Source organism: Gallus gallus, chromosome Z, assembly GCF_016699485.2.
Source record: "Gallus gallus isolate bGalGal1 chromosome Z, bGalGal1.mat.broiler.GRCg7b, whole genome shotgun sequence".
Taxonomy (NCBI): domain Eukaryota; kingdom Metazoa; phylum Chordata; class Aves; order Galliformes; family Phasianidae; genus Gallus; species Gallus gallus.
Window position 1 is genome coordinate 28,382,120 of NC_052572.1, and position 17,764 is coordinate 28,399,883.

The following is a 17,764-nucleotide window of genomic DNA, read 5'->3' on the forward strand; positions in this document are numbered from 1 at the left end:
GGGATTGCCCTGACCCAGATGCAGAACCTTGCAGTTGGCCTTGTGGAACTTAGTGAGGTTGTTGTGGGCCCTCCTCTCAAGCCTGTCCAGGTCCCTCTGGGTAGCATCTCTTCCCTCTCACGTGTTAGCTGCACCACTCAGGTTGGTGTTATCTGCGGACTTGCTGAGGATTTCATACCAGGAAGAAAGGCAGAGGGCAGAGATGCTTTCTATAAGAGTAACAGATCTATAAGCAGAGCTCAAGATCTGGCTTGGTCCGTTTTTAAGTTTTGTAACTTTTTTTTTTGTAATTCTTTTAAAAGAGTTTTACCAATTATTTCAAATATTTTTTAATTTTCTCATTTTTGTCATCATAGTAATTGTTCTGTTTGTCACAGTTCAGAATGGTTAATTTAACTGTTATAAAAATGAACACTTGGTGCTTTCTTGGTATTAGTGTGTGTGATTGTATCACTGGATGCTGTTCTACAAATTAGAGTGAAATATGATCTAGGTTGGTGGTTGTCTTTAATCAGTCTATCAGTGTAAATAACTGCACTTAGGCTGTAAGTCAGTTAAAGAATAGCAAAAGAGTTTTAGGCTGTTACACCAATGTTAAACTTCTTCCTTACGTTAGAATTTCACTTTGCTTGGATTGTTGCTTGCTTTCTTCATGTATCTTTTGTTTCTCATGGAAAATATTCTTTGTGTGCAACTTGATTCCAAGCTCCTGTTCCTCAGAAAATACTCCAAGTAGTCATATCCCAGTTTATAATCAATAGAAAATAAATTATGAAAACAATTTTGTGTGAAGCGGAGTTGACCACCTTTCTTTGAATTGTCTGATGCAGTCTGGATCTTTTTTTTGGGAACAGTAATAACTGCTTGTAAAACTGTTATGTGGTGTTCCCAGTGGTATGTAGTAATACTTTTTTGCCCTTGTGCTTTGCAAGGATGAGAAGTCAGTTTTATGAGTATGTGCATCGAGTTATGCTCTGAAAGGAATGGAGATTGAGGTTTGAAAGGAATTATGGGAGGTTGCATTGTATTTTATTTTTTTAATGTAATAATGAAGGTGGCTTGGATGATGCAGCTTCTCTGGCACTTGTCTCAAAAAGTAGCAGGCAGAATGAGTCTTGAGTAGCAGGCAGAATGAGTCTTGAGTCTCAACTGTTTTTGAGAGAAGGACATAAAGAAGCACTTTGTGCTGCAACTAATTCAAACACTTAAGATCATATGGATATGCTTTTTGGGGGGCATCCTTACAGAACTGTCATTACAGAAGTGTGCTCATTTATATATTTATATATACTATATTTAAGACAATTCTGAAACTCTTCTTTGATTTATGTGATTGAAGTATTCATCCTGATAAAAAGCTGTACTTTTGATACTGTAGCTTGTAAGAACAAAATGATTGAAAACATGTGTTTTTAATTTCATATGGGAGAAAGAAGAGGATTGAGTTTTAAGAAGATGACCAGAAAGTGAAGAGTACAATATTAAATATGATCTAGACATTGTTTTCTTGGGTTAAATTTGCTATCTCAAACTGCTGTCAACTTCATGTTCAGATTCCTAAGGAACGCTTAACTCTGAATAGTAAAAGTTACTGAATGTGTTTGCTTATTTGTGTTTTGTCTTGCCCCTCTCAAATTATGTAATAGTTGTTCGATTAATAGAAGCTAGCCTTTGGGAATGATAATTATGTCTCTGCTGCTAGAGGCTGTAGGTTGTAAGCTGTGCATGGACTTATGCAACCTGGTTTAGCTGACCATGGCTTCAGCGGAAGGGTAGAGTAGATGATCTCCAGAGGTCCATTCTAGCCTGATGATTCTGTGATTCTTCCTGCTACCAGCTTTTAATGAGACAAGAATGTAATATTGAATGTGCAGTGTATTAATGATGACTGCATGTTAACTTCAACTTGCTCAAGCTAAATGAGTTAATGTTGTTGAATGTTCTACAGATTAAGGTTAATAAGGTTAAGCAGTTTTATAGTAAGTTGCCTTATTTATTCTTAATTGAGATTGTAGAAGAAAAGCATAAATTCGTTGTTGAATTTTCTTTTCAGATAAATGAGTTGGTGGATGCACGTGATGTCAGCATTGGAGCCTGGTTTGAAGCTCATATAGAAAACGTTACCCGAGCAACAAAGGGACATAAGAATGGTAAAGCTCAAGGAAAGAGCAGTAATACTTACAAAAGGACTAATGGAAGCTTAAATCAAGATCATTCTAGAGAGAATGCAAATAATTTGGACAGTACACCATCTACATCTTATTCAGACTGTATGGACACTGAAGAAGTTATTTATCATATCAAGTATGATGAGTAAGTGCTCCTGATAATATTTTGAGGACATCACATACTGTTATTTGGTTTGTATAAATCGAGAATTTCTTGAAGAAACTTGTAATCAAAGAAAGCAAGTTCAATATCACATCCAAGAAAGAATATTAAAATATTTAAACACTTTTCGGTTGGATATAGTGAGTATATTGGGAGCTCTGTTATTTTCATGCCTAAATAATCAGGTTCTAATTTGTCCTTATAAAACTTAAAATCTATCCTTTGTATGTGAGAATAAGAAGTTATTTAAATGAATTTTCACTGTTTTTTTCCCAAGCAAAATATCATTTATCTATTGTCTGTGCATATTCAGTTCCTCTCATTGGAGCTGACCTTGGAGTCTCATGTGAGCAAGTTTGGGTATGCAATTTTGGTGAATTTTATTATAAATGAAATAGTTATGCACAAAATAGCAGGTCTGCATTGCTGGTAAAGGATTCTTTTAGAGAACTTGATGACGTGAGTGCATGAGATGATTCTGAATTGGACTGAGGACACTAAGGGAGAGCTGCATTTTTCTTGTGTTTTTTCTTCCTTTTTTTTTTTTTTTTTCCCTGTAAGAACATTGCATCTGCAGTGTTTGGATTGGAGTAAACCTTCATATTGCTTACTAAGTTTAAAGGGATTTCTTTTGACCAAGTTTTACACCATTTTATTCACTGGAGAAATTGGCCTTGAATATTTATTTTTAATTATTTATTTTACTCCTTAGGTAGCATTTGCTGAAACATCAAGTTACTCATCTGAATGAGTAGAATTGTTGAGAACTTTAAATTTTTGTTCCTAAGAATAGTAGAAGTACTGCAGTTTGTGCAGTGTGAGCTTGATGTAACAAAATGCAAAGTATATCTGGTATTAACTAGATTTCCAAGATATGTTTTTAGAGCAGCTATTTTAACTTTAGTTATTTTAATATGTAACTGAATCTGCTTTTGTGAGGAAAAATAAAAATATTTCAGACTTGAATAGAGTACACTTTGTTGTTCTTGTTAGGAGCAGTTACAACTTCACAGACTTTTTAAACTCTTAAATTCAGAGATAAAATTGTCTGTAACTATATAAGTTAAAGTACTCAAGTTTTTACTTTCAACTTTCCAATTTTCTAATATTTTATCAGATACTGAAGTACATGGAAAGAATTTATTCAAGAAATAAGATAAAAATACTTTCTATTGTAATCATCTGTGCATTGTGGTGTGATTTCAAAGTCTTAGCTGAAAGATTACCTATTTTTTCTGACAGCGTAGCTATATACAATTGAGCCACGGACAAAAAATTTTTAGAAATATTTGTAACTGTAAGAGGAATTATGCTGCTCTTCGAAATGATTTAGTTTCTTCCATGAGTTAGAGTGTTGAAGTAGAAAATGTTGCACAACATGACTGATTTTATTTGGCGTACCCATGCTAAAAAATAGAATTGACCTTTACTTGTGTGTACTCTACCAAGTAGAGACAATCATCTTCTTGCTGTAAGGTCATGGATAGCAGCTGTATGTTCCTTGCCAGCAAAATTAGATAAAACATAGAAACATAATGTTGCAATACAGTTGATCATAGCCTTTAATCACTAATTCAGTGTAGGGTATTGAATGCTTGAATTTTCAGAAACAAACTGTGAGAAGGCTTTTTGGAAAGAAGACTTTAACTTCTATCAGTTGCTTTGTTTTAGAGGAATATTGCTGACCTTTAGTGCACATGTTTCACTTTTCTCTTTTAGTGCTAATAATTATGTGTTTTTGTAGCATTTGATTTGCATACATTAATGCTCACCTCTTTGTAGACCACATATGTGGCATGCTGCCAGTGTGCTTCCTATGGATAAAGAGGGAAAGCATGACGTACTTTCCAGCGCAATTCCTCTCTGCTCCAGAATTTGTTATGTCTAATTTAACTTCTCACTTCTTTGAGGTTCGTTTTCTGTTCTTTTTTCTTCTGCACAGTTACTTGTTCCTGGATGTTCTGGGGTTTTTTAGGTTAAGCCTGTGTGTTTTGCTACCTCACTTATTTACCATTGTCTTGTCTTTTCTTACTGTGTTGTGTCTTGAGGGAGCTACCCTCTAGCACTTGAAGGATATCTCTTGATTATCTTAGTTAGGATAATTTCAGCTCTGCCTTGTCCATAATAGGTATACTCTTGCAAGAGATGAAAACACTTGCAGTTTTCTGAAACAGAATAAAAATGGCTAGGGGAATGGAAATCATAAGCCTGGTGCGTGTAAGGCTATCAAAATTACTTGAATATGCTGAAGAGATGTCAGAGGTGGACACACATCCTCTGCTTCTTAAATTGTCACCGATGCTTTTGTTTTCCCTCTGCTTGTTTGGAAGAAAATCTCACCAAAAAGGTTACAGCTGAAGGACACAGCACATATAGTACTTTAAATCGATCTATTCCACTTCTTTCTCTCTGAGAATTGGTGATAAATAGCAAATACACTTTATTATGCCATTTTTTTTGTGGTAGACTTAATCTGATAAGAAAAAAATGCTGAAACATCCTTTCCTTCTTTTTTCCCATTCGATACCTGGAACCCATAGTGCTTATAGCAATGCTTACATAAGAGTACAGAGTATACCATAAAACCCTGTCTCAGGAACAGCTTTCTGTCATTGTAAGTGAAGTCCTCAAGTGCAGACCTCAGCTGCCTTGCTCTCTCTGAAACACACAGATCCTGCATATCTTAACTTAAATGAAGGACTGAAACTGCTGCTTCCTTTTTTTCTTTTTAGCAGTCTCGTTAGTATTCACACTGTATTCACAGGTTCGGGACAGATTTGTGCATTGTTTCAGACATCTGTCTGAGAAGTCTCCTGCTGAGAATTTTATCCAAAAGTGGTGCTTCACCTCAGTCATTCTCTTATACTATCACCTGTCAGGAAGGTACATCATTAAGCTACATCACCCTCATAATTTATACCAAAGCACACTTCTGCTTTCAAGTTTTTCAGGTTGATGAGAAAAATCTGTCAAAACAAAGAACTAATTAAGATTTCTTTTAGCCAAAATGTCTCTAGACAGTCTGTTTATCAATTTCAGTAAGGGTTAATGTTACTCCAGCTATTGATTGTACTTAATTCTGTGGCTGTGAATCACAATCCAATTTCTATTGGATGCCAGTGTATTCCACATTTGATCTTTGAAAAAGTTAGTGTAGCATCAACAGGTTTCAGGTAAATTCTGGCTTTGTTTTCCTAGCTGGAAATATTTCATAGTCTATCAAGTGAGGAATCCAACTAATTATTAATTCTTTTTCAACAAGTTAACTTTTGGATCACTCCTTTGGAATGTCTCTTCTTAGAGGCTGAGGCAGGATTTGTCCCTTTCTTAAGTGGTTTTAGCAGTGGTGCTGCTTGATTCCTGTATTAGTCTTGCACAAGCATTTACAGTTCTACGTTTGCTAAAACTACTTCTAATTCTTGGGCTGAACAGTTTCACAAGTGTACCTCCTCTTAATGGTCAGGGTTCTCATTTATTCCACTGTTCATTATATTTCCTGTTTAAGTAGCGTAGTTAAAGTGAATATGAGAGAGAATGCACAATGGCAAAGCTTTTCTAGGAAGGATTGCAATGAAGAAAAATTAACCTTTGTGGATAAGGGCTTTGAATAACTTTCATAAGGGAAACTGCCTTGTGGCTAAACAAGATTTACTCCCTTCTGTGACTGCTAGTGATGTGAATAAAGAAGGGATATCCCTTCTTTATTTTGAAAGGTTTTAAAACACAAGTGGTACTTGTTTAAGAGAACTGTTTTCATTAAGGTAGGGAGTTTTATCAGTTCTGAGCTTCATTTGACCTTTGGTACCAACTTTGGTATCCGGTTGTGGAAATAGTGCTTTTACCTGTTAAGTCCTTCTTCTGTAGTGAGTTTAACAGTCTTTTGCCTAGAGGCAGCATTTCTTACAGGTGTTCCTGTGTCTACCACTGTTGTCAATCTCCCTTTTTGCCACTTTATTAATTGCATTTCTGTTTCACCTTTGCATGGGTTAAAGTTTTTAATGACTGTTTTTGATATTAAGGTTAAGGTGTGCTGTCAGTCTTCATACATTACTAAAATCCATTTCTTCTGTCTCAAGCAACTGTTTTCTAATACAAAGAGAGTATGAACCTGTCTTTAACATGACTCAGCCTTCTTCTCTTTGAAAGGACTTGTGACAAATGCTATGTATGTTTGGATCCTAAAGTTAACAAGACTGTAAGTAATTACCAGATTTTGTTTACCTGCTTAAGAATTACTTACTATATGAGGAGCAGGAGCAAGGCACTCTAGAGTTTCTTAATACAGCAGAGATATCTTATATTGCTGTAATGTAAAAGCTTACCATTTCTTGTCAATGTCTTCAGTTTGTACTTATTTCTTGTGCAGTACAGGTTATAGCTTAATGTTAGGGAGGCAGTTCTCTCACTAAGTGTTGTCTTCTCAATGGTTAGCTCTTCCCTGAAGCAGTTGAAAGACTTGTTGATTTACAAGCAGATGCTGCCTTTTCCTTCTTGCTCCTGATTTCCTCGGTAAGTCGTGTGTAATGAGGGACTTCCATTAAGGAAGCACTCAACACAATAGTTGTGGGAAGTCTAGCAATGTCTGCAGCCTGAGAAATGCCAGTATGCTTATCTATTTATAAATGATTCAGTATAACTCAAGCATAGGTCACTTTTCCAGGGTAGGTGACAGTTCTCTTCTGAAGTTTTATATCAGTTAACAGAGCAGTTCACACCCATCAGATCCAGGCTGCCCAGAACCCCAACCAACCTGGCCTTGAATGCCTGGGCAGCCTGTGCCGGTGCCTCACCTCCGAGTAAAAAATTTTCTCCTAACATCTAAACTAAATCTCCTCTCTTTGTGTATAAAGCCATTTCCCTTTGTCCTATCACTAACAGACAAGTCAGGTCTGTTTCTCATCTGTTTGGGATGTGTGTTGGATGTTTATGACCTGGTAGAATTTTCATGGATGTCTTATCTTTGGTGTTGTAAAGACCCTATCAGATAAACACTATGAGGCAGGATGCCTTATCAGTGAGTTACATGCCCAGTTTTGTTAAGGTAGTTTAGGTAGCCAGATAGCAGTTACAACTGGTAAGGATTCCTGTAAGCCTAATTAAGTTCCTTGTTCTATGTAGGCAGAACTTAGAGTACTTCCAGCTATAGATTTGTGAAAACTGGTTTTTATATCGCCAGTTAAAGTTTTGGCCTTGTTAAAATAGACTTGGTTGCTGTTGATGGGTGATGATTTTATTGGTTAACAGGAACATTTTAACATGATGGACTGAAGTAAGCAATTAAATCTGAGTTCTTGTTATCTAACTATGTTCTTCAAACAGAAGTTGTTTTGTTTATAGCTTTGGTTGTCTGATGGATTTTGAAGATAGATCTACTGATTACATTAGTCTTTGCTGCTCTTTCTGTACACCATTTTTCAGTAAGTTTCCCAGACGTACTTCTTTGCACTTAATATTTCTTTTGGGTCTGGTGAGAATGCTGCAATCTGTGAGGGATCCTCATCATTACTGGTGTAGAAAGTTGTTAGATGATGTTAAGCATCAGAGACTCTCTACAAAGAACCACAGCTTGCTTCTGCTTTTTTTTTTTTTTTTTTTAATTTTACAAGATTTATTTTAGCACCTGTAGATATTTATGCCACTAGCTTGAAAGATCAAAGGATACAGTAATTTCCAAAGTGGTCATGGTGGATGTTGGCAATTTGAAAATCTGCTGCAAGACTGCTGAGGCAGGGTTAAAGTTGCAGTATCCTTTTAAGTCTGACGTTGCTGAAGAATGCCTCCATTCAGGATATCTGTAGGGTAGAATGTTTCTGAGTATTAGATATTACATGTGTAGAAACTATACTGTCCTTGGATGTGATCCTACAGTAATTCTCATGTAACAAAATTCAGAAATCCACTCCATGTAAACTGGATGTGGAGAGCTACTGAGTAATACATATAAGCATTTGCATAGGCAGTTAATCTGTTGGTTACTGTGAGGTATGTTTTCTGAATTCATGTTTGTTTATCCATCCTGGAACCTGTATGCTGTTGAGGATTTTAAGGTTGAGCTGCTTTGTGCAGAGAAAATAGCGAACTTTGAACTGATTTATTTTGTTCCATGTAGCCTAGTAAAACAGCCATCATCATGAATGTGGCTTTGCTAGGGTGGCACGCTTGCTTGCACTCTTGATTATGCTCACCCCTGCAGTTCCCTTCAGAGAGTTCAGCTATGTAGTTTTGGCTTGTGTTGCCTTCACACATTCTCTTTGAACTGAAAATAAAGGCGGGGGTGGACCAGGAAGAAGAGAATATATAGATTGATGACTGTTACAGAGGTACTTTTTGGCGGTTTAGTGTACAGAGTGAACCTGAGCTATGCGTTTCTATGAAACAGAAATTCTGATGGGTAGTTTATTTTATTTTTCAGCTTGAAGAATTAAGAACATCATATTCCTCAGGTTCTAGTGAGACCCCTGTTCTTACAATTTCTGTCCTGTATAGAAGACGCTATTTCAGCTAAATAAGCAGGTTGTGTTTATGTACTACATGCTGTTATGAAATATTATTACTAATCAGGACCTGTAGTCTTAAAAGAATAAACTCAATTGCTTCTTAAAACCACTTCAGAAAAAGACATTCATTACTCCTGAAGGAATTACAGCCTGCTTTGAAGGTAAAGGCACATAGGAATGTGCTATTATTACCATACCTGTAAGTAAGCGTCACTCAGAACTTAACTCTTATTAGTCATTTAGTTTTCCACAGGCTATGTAAAATGTCATAAAAATTGAGTGAACTGTGAAGAATACCACAGTAATTTTAGATTCTTAGATCATAAATGGTGTCTAGGAAAATACGAGTGTGTGTGTGGTAGCCTGTAATAAAAGGGCTAATCTCAGTGATCTGGGGCTGAGTTGGGCTCCTGTGTTTCTAAATGGCAATTGAGCTAATACAGTTGTATCGGTCTGTCAGTGGTAGGTTCCATTTGAATTAGAAGGTTTGTTAAATGCTACTAAAGCATTACTAAAGTAACCACCAAGTTAATATTCAAGTTTTAATTTTTGTTTTGCTTCTGTCTGAGAAGCATTTGTGAGATTGTCTTACCGTTCTAAGATTCTTTGTTTCTGAAGTGTTTGAGTCATGTTAGGAGCGTAGGTATGTCATGCTGGCTGAAGTGGATGTAAAAATACAAACTTGGGCAATGAACTTCAATTTGGACAGATGGGAAATGATACATAATGAAAAGGCAGTTTAGAAGGAAAAAGATAGGGGTAATCCTGCTGGAAATAATTTCTTTAAAATGATTGCTAGTTCACTAGGTCTCAACCTGTCTAAATAAAATAATGAAGAAATAAAATGAATAAATATTTTCTCTGTTGTACGATCTTTGAACAGTCTATAAGTATAGGGGGAAAAGGTGTTTCAGGTATGGTCAGCTAGATTACTTCTTTCTTCAATACTTTTATTATGTGCCCTGTTTGTTCAAGACTAATCAGGATTGCAGACAGTAAGAGGAGTTGTCATGGAACGTGTATAAAGAGTAACGGTTCCTGTAGAAGTTTAAATGTTTTACTGATCCTCCTTTTCATAAGGAGAAGAGAGAATTTAAAAAAAAAAAAAAAAAAAAAAAAAAAAAAAAAGCCTTTTTTTTGAAAGATTGTGTAAGGCTGGCACTCCAAAAGTCTCTGTCTTGCTTCACACATTATCCACACTAACAGTGTCTTAACCTGTTAAAAATAACGTATTTATGCACAATTCTACATTCTCTTCAAGAGTATGTGAGTATGCATAGGTATATTAAGAAGAACATAATTTAATTGTGTTCTCATTAAAAGTTGTGAATTTTAGTCATTCTGTATGCCTTGAAAGTAATGTCCCAGACTGAGATTCTTGTAAACTTTGTTTATGGGCAGCTTAATCTTGAATTCCCAAAGTTATAACTTCAGGTTGTTGGAGAGCGCAGAATATTTTGAGAAAGTTAGAAGATAAATAGGCACATCATTTCTTGTTTTAAGAATGACCTTTTCAGGGAAATAAAACTACAACACTTTCTCCTTTAAAGCACCTTCTTAGCTGAAGAGGCAGTCAGCAGAACAATAGTCTTAAACTTGCTATTTCTTTCTCAACAAATGGTTTGAAGTTGAGACTTAATAGCTTTATTTTCAAAATATTTATTTGTACGTTTCTCCTTAAAAAGTAAAAGTCTGGGATTTAACAGATGACAATTACCACACTACAATGTGTAGTTAAATTGAATTTTGGAGACAAGAAGGCATACTTCAAGCATTAAGGGCTTTTTTTTTTTCAGAAGAGGTAGCCACTTTTTCCTCTTACTTCATTTCCTAGGTATGTAATGCCTGATAGTTCAGTGTTGTTGAATGTGGTGATTGTATCTCTGTAAAATGTTCTTGCTTCCTGATATATTTAAAAGACTAACCCACAGTACTGTTTATCCATTCAAATGAGTTTGGCTTGTGGCTGCACCGAATGGCAGAGTAAGGTAGAGAAGTGCTGCTTTGAGAGGTAGCTACTTTGAGCAGAGTGAATGCTCTTGTTGCAAACAGAAATATTTTGTTTTCTGTGAAGGAACGTCAAAGTTCCTCCCCTTGCACTCAGTGTATTTCTCAAATACTCCTAGTTTTCATTCTGTTTATTTTGGAAAATAGCAATTTTTGGAAATTTCACTTTTCCACTAACATTACTTACCATACTAGTTTGGAGAAAGTGTAGGGAAGTCTTGGTATTTTTTGTTTTGTTTCAGCATTTTTTTCTTTCCAGTTTCAGTTGTTCTAGAGACATGTGAGGAGGGACTTGAAGGATGCATTGAAAGTTCTGAGTGAACTGAAAAGTCTTGTGTATGTTCTGATGTGGAACTCATGTTTCTCAGTATTTGAATGCCTTAGGAGTGAGTGGATACCAAGAAATACTTGAATTTTTACGTCATTGGTAATGCTTTTCTCTGAAAACTGTGAAGTTAGGAAATCAGAGGTAAGCCTTGTTATGCTGATATTACTATCTAGTTAGAAATATTACCAGGGAAGCTAAATTAAAGGGAAGTAAAATTACAGGGGAATGTGCCTTGTCAGTGAATATGAGACTTCTAATGGGCAGTACTCACTATAGCATCAGTGTTATGATAACACTTACTGCTACTATGTCTGCTTTTTTAAATATTAGGTGCTGAGTGTAGTCAAAAATAGGAAAGACAAATGTCTATAATTGTTTAAAGGTTGGATTGTGTCGAATGATCATCATTAAAACTTCAAAAATTTAAACTACACTAATTAGAACATAGCTGTGAAACCGCTTCTGTTTTTAATTGAGGGTTATCACAGGATTTTATAGGTAATTCAGTAAGCGAGAAAACACCTTTGCTAAACATTCATGTCTATCACTTGTTGATTACAGTTCTGAGAATGAGTTCTTCATTTCTTTCTTGAGGTTTGTTAAAGGCTTGAATAAATATTGTCTTTTGGTTTATCTACATACAATACCATCTACCTACAATACCAGAAAGTGGTCATACATAGTTACATGTTACTCTTGCATATGTAAGAGATTAAGTATTAAGTTAATGTATTTTATGCAAATAACGTCCTCAACTTCTGGAAAGTGAGCATGGAGTGAATGGCATTTTCTATTGCTGAGTGTGCTTTTTTCCTACTTAAGTAAATTGGTATTTGATATGTTGAGGTTCCAAATTTATTGTGGAAGTACTCGTTGTTTATTATTCAATATAAAGAGGAGTAGTGTTGCTGTGCTTAATATATTTGCATGTGTGATTTTGAGCTGAACTCAAAATGTTGTTTGACCTGTTCAGTTTGGGATATAAATTATGGACAAATGTCAAATATCTGTTAGAATTTACCAAAGGGTGGTTTGTCAGGGCCTTTTGGTATGCAGAGACACAGCAGCAATGCATGTTGTGTATAGAACCTGATGGAGAAGAGTATGGAATCTAAGAAGGAAAAATCTTACCTGTTCATAAACTGTCCTTCAAAAGGAAGATTTGTAAGCTTAAAGTTTTGGCCAGCTAGTGAGAAAAAATGAGTAAAAATTCCCTCAGTGAGGATTCTATCTTTTTCTTGCTTTGGAAAGCAGTAGATTTCTGTCTGTAAATCGGGACTCTAGGTTGTATCTTCTGTATCTATTTTATTAATGTTGGTTAGCAATCTTCTTTCTTTGGGATCTTTATGTAGATATTTCCAAGAGCAGAGTTGGAGTCATTGACAATGGGAATCTTTGAAGTTCTCAGACAAACAGTAGGAAGCATTTTGTTCTGGGTTTCCTAGGGGCACAAAGATGGCACAAAGCTGAGTTGGGCACAAAATAATTTTTGATGATTAAATAATAGTTATTTGTCCGAAGACCTTTCTGGAAAACAGACACCAAAAAAGTCTTAATTTTAGAAGAGACTAGATTTATTTATTTATTTATTTCAGATCAAAATTCCTACAAATGCATGTTGTTGCGAGTTACATTTCTTTGATTATTTTTTGGATAGTGACATTGGAATTTTTTAATGTTATTTTTATAACATTTTTATAATCTCGTGGATATTTCTTGCTTATTTTTGTGTACATAAGCATTGTCTAATTTATAATTCTTTATTTTTCTGATGTTTAAGACCTATTTTCATTTCTCAGTTCAAGTACATCATTTCTTCATTTAATTATGGTCATCTTCAAACTTTAGGAGGGATTTGTTATGATTGAAGTGAACCAGTAGCTCAAACTTAGCTGTCCTAAGATTTCAGTTGCCTGTTCTACTATAATGCATTGCCATTATGTAGGTCTTTCAATAAAACAGACATTACCTCACAGTTGCTTTTTGTATTGCTGGAGGTGAGTTTCTTACCTTTTTTCAGTGGATATTAGTTACTGCAATATTGAGCATTGTACAGTTGTAGAATAGTTCTTCTAAGGGAGAGCTGCAGCACAAAAGTGTATACCAACAATGGCTTTGCAGTACCCTCAAACTGCAGCCAAAAGTATTGCAGATTTGAAAAGTTCGATCGTAGGAGACTCTTACTTTGATAGTGACTCAGTCTCAATCTCTACATGTCTCTACATGATATAATTGTTATTATGCAGGTTTTGATAATTAGGATCTGAAAGTGTTGGGAAGCACTCCTAGGATTTAACTTTTGTAAGTAGTAAAGAACAGTTTTTTGCTTGTTTGTTTGTTTTTTAATTTGGTCATCGGTTTATCTAAAGGTACAGCCACTGTTAAATTGTTTCATGTTTCTTTAAAAAAAACTGATAAATCTTCCAACAAGTTTAAGCCACACTTAAGATATCTGCATAATAAAGGACAAAGAAGGGGTGTGTAGATGGTGTAGTAGGTCTTCTGTGGCGCTTCTACTGCATCCAAGCTTTCTCTCTAGCTCACCTTTGTTGTAGCAGACTGGTGTGTTAAATTTAGAAAAAAATGTTGAACAAACAATAAGAAACTTCTACAATTGGCCTCCAGTATTTAAAAGGAGCATATAAACAGGAGGGAGATGGACTGTATGAGGGTGGATACTGACAGGACAAGGGGAAATGGTTTTAAACTAAGACGGGAGGTTTAGGTTAGATATTAGGAAGTTTTTCACTTGGAGGGTGGTGACGCACTGGAACAGGTTGCCCAAGGAGGTTGTGGATGCCCTATTGCTGGAGGCATTCAAGGCCAGGCTGGATGTGACTCTGGGCAGCCTGGTCTAGTGGTCGGTGACCCTGCACATAGCAGGGAGGTTGAAACTGGATGATCATTGTGGTCCTTTTCAACCCAGGTCATTCTATGGTTCTATGATAATTATGTACCTAGTTGCATCAGTGGGCTTTCATTCAGTTGGTTATGAGAGGACAGCCTTCAGACTGTAGTTTACTAGAGCCTTACACTGTTAATGACAAATCTGTTTAGTTTATGTAGAAATGTATCAAGTCACAGTGTGCAATTTTTCCAAGGGTTTGAGGTGGTCCTGTTCACTATAGACAGGCATGCTGGAAACTAACAGGTATCATACTTTAATTAGCAAGAGTGGAATTTTGTCTTTGTGATTTAGCAGGGCTATGTTACGATGTCATATCAAGCTGTATAGCAAGAGTGCTGTTTCTAAAATAATTATAATTACATGCTGGAAATTTAAGAGCTAATGTTCTTTGCAATTTTTGCTAGAAAAAAAGAATGCTTAAAAATAGGTCTAATGCCTTTAGGCATATTGTATGAAACGTCTGCTGTGATATCATCCTCTACTTGAGTAATGATGGAGAATTTTTTAGCTTACGTGCAGTATCACTAAACAACCTGACCATTTTAGTCTAGCACTTGTTTTTGTAGCAGGCCAGCTACTTTCTGCTAGCAATGTTTTCATGAAGTCTTTATTGTGCTGTATTTATAGCATATGGGAAAATCCTACAAGCACTACTGATGTTGAAGAATTACCTCACACATTTATGAAGGCTATATTGTTAGACGGAAAAGTTAACATCTCAAACGTTAGAAAGTTTGTGGTTTTTTCTTAGTATTCTTTTTTATTTTAGCTGTATTGCTGTCACATATCACTTTTAGTTCTACTAAATGAGTTTCAGTTTGGGAAGAAATTGGAGCTCTTCAGATGTTATTAGTAATTGTTTGATTTTGTTTTTGTACTGATTGCTTGCATCCTCTTGTGCTACTGTATGACATCTCTTATAAAATCTAACAATTTGCAGGTAATATTATGTAAAATCTGCCTTTAAAAAAAAAAGTCAATCTTAAGTGAAAAATAATAAATCAATCACAATTTCTTAGCTATGATTTAGTGAACCATTTACCTTTACTTTCCTTGCTTAAAGCATTGGATTCTTCTCTGCATCTTTTCAAGACAAGTTGTCAAAAGGAATGCTCTCCCATTTACTTTACTAGATCTTTCCTTTTGTAATTAAGAGATAAATGTTTTCTGTTCTAGAGGTTTTAGCTTTACTATATTTTGTCCCCTAATCGATTTTGTAGATAGCTATTTTTTAAACGTATGTTCATGGAATCTGTACTTGAGCTGTGTCCATTACATGAATTTGATAAGCTGTGTTGGTAGAGTCAGACTTTTTAAAAGATCTGTCCTAAATATGATGCTATAGTGGAAGTGTAATGAGTACATGAAGGCAGAGTTAAATTAAAAATGGGCCATGCTGAAAAAATTAATCTTTATTACCTTTTCACTCTGATTTACTTAAAATACTGACCACACTGAGACCAAATTTGGGCTATGTCTGTGCTAAAGCTTGGAGCTGATTGTGTTCTAAATGAAAACAGTCAACTAGTTTTTATATATATATATATATTTTTAATAGGACTTTAGAGACTGTTTTTCCCATCTCAGATTAATCAAGTAACTGGATTCTGTTTATGTTAAACTTACATTTTTCAAAAGGATATTAGGTTAGACTTTTATATCAAGTTTGTTATATGTCCATAAGACGTTTTTAAAAATTATACTTTCCTAAAGTGTTATCTGTGACTTGTAACTTACTGTTACAGAAGGAGTAATCACTACTGTTCTTGGTTTCACTTTTGAAGGTACCCAGAGAGTGGCATAGTAGAAATGGACATCAATAATCTTCGACCCCGAGCAAGAACCATTCTGAAGTGGAGTGAATTAAAAGTGGGTGACGTGGTGATGGTTAACTACAATGTTGAGACTCCAGAAGAAAGAGGATTTTGGTTTGATGCAGAAATTACCTCTTTGAGAGAAATCTCAAGGACTAACAAAGAGGTTCATGCTAAAATTCTTCTGGGGTAAGATTTGATTGACCAACTTGTAAGATCTTTACATTCCATATAAATTATCTTTCTGTCTACTAGTCATCACCAGATTAAAATTAATGTGATACTTCAATCCCACAGCTGTCTGAGTCATGGAATTGCAGTGCACAGTTTTCAAATTGTGCAAACTATGAGTTGTAATTTCTGCATTTCATGCAATTGCTGAAGGTAATTACAGGGTTTTATGTGATACAAGATTTCACCTGATCTAAGTATGTTTTTATTTGTATTTATGTATTTATATTGAGTTAATTATAAATCTATATTATTTTATATAATTAATTCCATTCATAGCTGAAACATCAGTTTTCAGAGATTTCTGAGAAGTTTGAGAACTTCCAGGTATCATTAAGAGTTAAATATCTCTGACAATCAGAGTAAGTCACTGAATTGGATGGTTAGTATTTTAAAGAATAAAATCTTGTTGCAGGTACTATTGCTTATGACAGGTAAAATATGGAACTGTGGATGTGCAAGTTAAATTAATTTTCATGTAGCTGAACTTACCAGGGTATCTTTGCTTTGCCTTGGTTTTCTATTTGATTTTAAAAACTTGTGTATGGTTCTTTGGGTACAGTGTTTTCTACAGAAATCTGTATGACGTAACTTTCAGTAAGCTGTTTGATTACCTTTTTAAGGATGAAGAGATGGCCAATCTTTATGGACTATCTCCTTGAAGAATTCACTGTAATCTTCCTCCTCCCACTAGCTTTTCTTACTCCTCTAACACTACCCTTTTTGACATAAAGAACTGAAGACTATTAGATCCAATCTGCGACCTCCATTCTTCCAGAAGTGGGATATACGTATTTGAAGGGATGCTTACATGCTAAGATTGAAACTGTTCTTAAAATTAAACTTGAACTGAAGTGATATTTCTTTTTATACCTAAGCAGTGATTGGTTTAATCATGACATGTACTACATAGTACTCAGTGAGTAGTGTCATTAGTCTAGGAGTATATTCTTTAACTGAAATAGACTAATACATTAATACTCTTATTTTCATTATGAAAAAGGAGAATTATTCTACCTGTAGGAAAAACTAATGTAGGACACATTTAGTTGGAAGAAAGACGTGACCTGTGATCAGGTGCAATTCAGTATTTCATTTTAAATACAGTCATAAGTAGTACTAGGAAATTAGAAGGGTATTGACTTGGTTTATCATAGAAGTAGATTAAAATTGTTTTGTGAATGTTTTCTAATTTTAGAGCAATGGGAGTTTTATGGACTCAGTTTATTACAATCTTCTTGTGTTAAGTGAATCTGGCATAAGGACACGCATTGGTGACTACAATGGGGAAAAAAATAAAATGTAAAACAAGAAGAAATTGAATAAATATTAATCATCAATTTGGTAAAAGAGATTAAAAACTTCAGTCCAGGCTTGAAAGATGAAGGTTTTCATTATAATGCATTTAATAGTTGTATGACATTCAGTGAATTGCAGAGATGAACTTCGTTGTCCTCTACATCAGAACTCTACAGTACGAATACGAGCTTACATGAAGTTCAAATGTATACTGATAAAGTTGTTTAAAACTGCTATCTGCAGGGGTTCTTCCAAAGCTTTTCCCTCTTAGTAGAATAGGATAATCAAAATATACTTTATATTGACTAAAGCAAGTACCAGTTTCAAGTGATAGCTAAGGAAATGAAAT

At 35.1% G+C, this 17,764-nt stretch overlaps 1 protein-coding gene across 3 annotated transcripts in view; it reads left to right on the plus strand.

Annotated features, from left to right (window-relative positions):
- UHRF2 (ubiquitin like with PHD and ring finger domains 2) overlaps window positions 1-17,764 on the plus strand; it is an 82,339-nt gene that overhangs the window by 20,913 nt on the left and 43,662 nt on the right. For all 3 annotated transcript variants that reach the window (XM_004949077.5, XM_003643002.6, XM_040656582.2), the window contains 2 exons: window positions 2,054-2,313; window positions 15,856-16,074. In XM_004949077.5, the coding sequence (XP_004949134.1) occupies window positions 2,054-2,313; window positions 15,856-16,074 (479 nt within the window). The remainder of the gene's footprint in view (window positions 1-2,053; window positions 2,314-15,855; window positions 16,075-17,764) is intronic.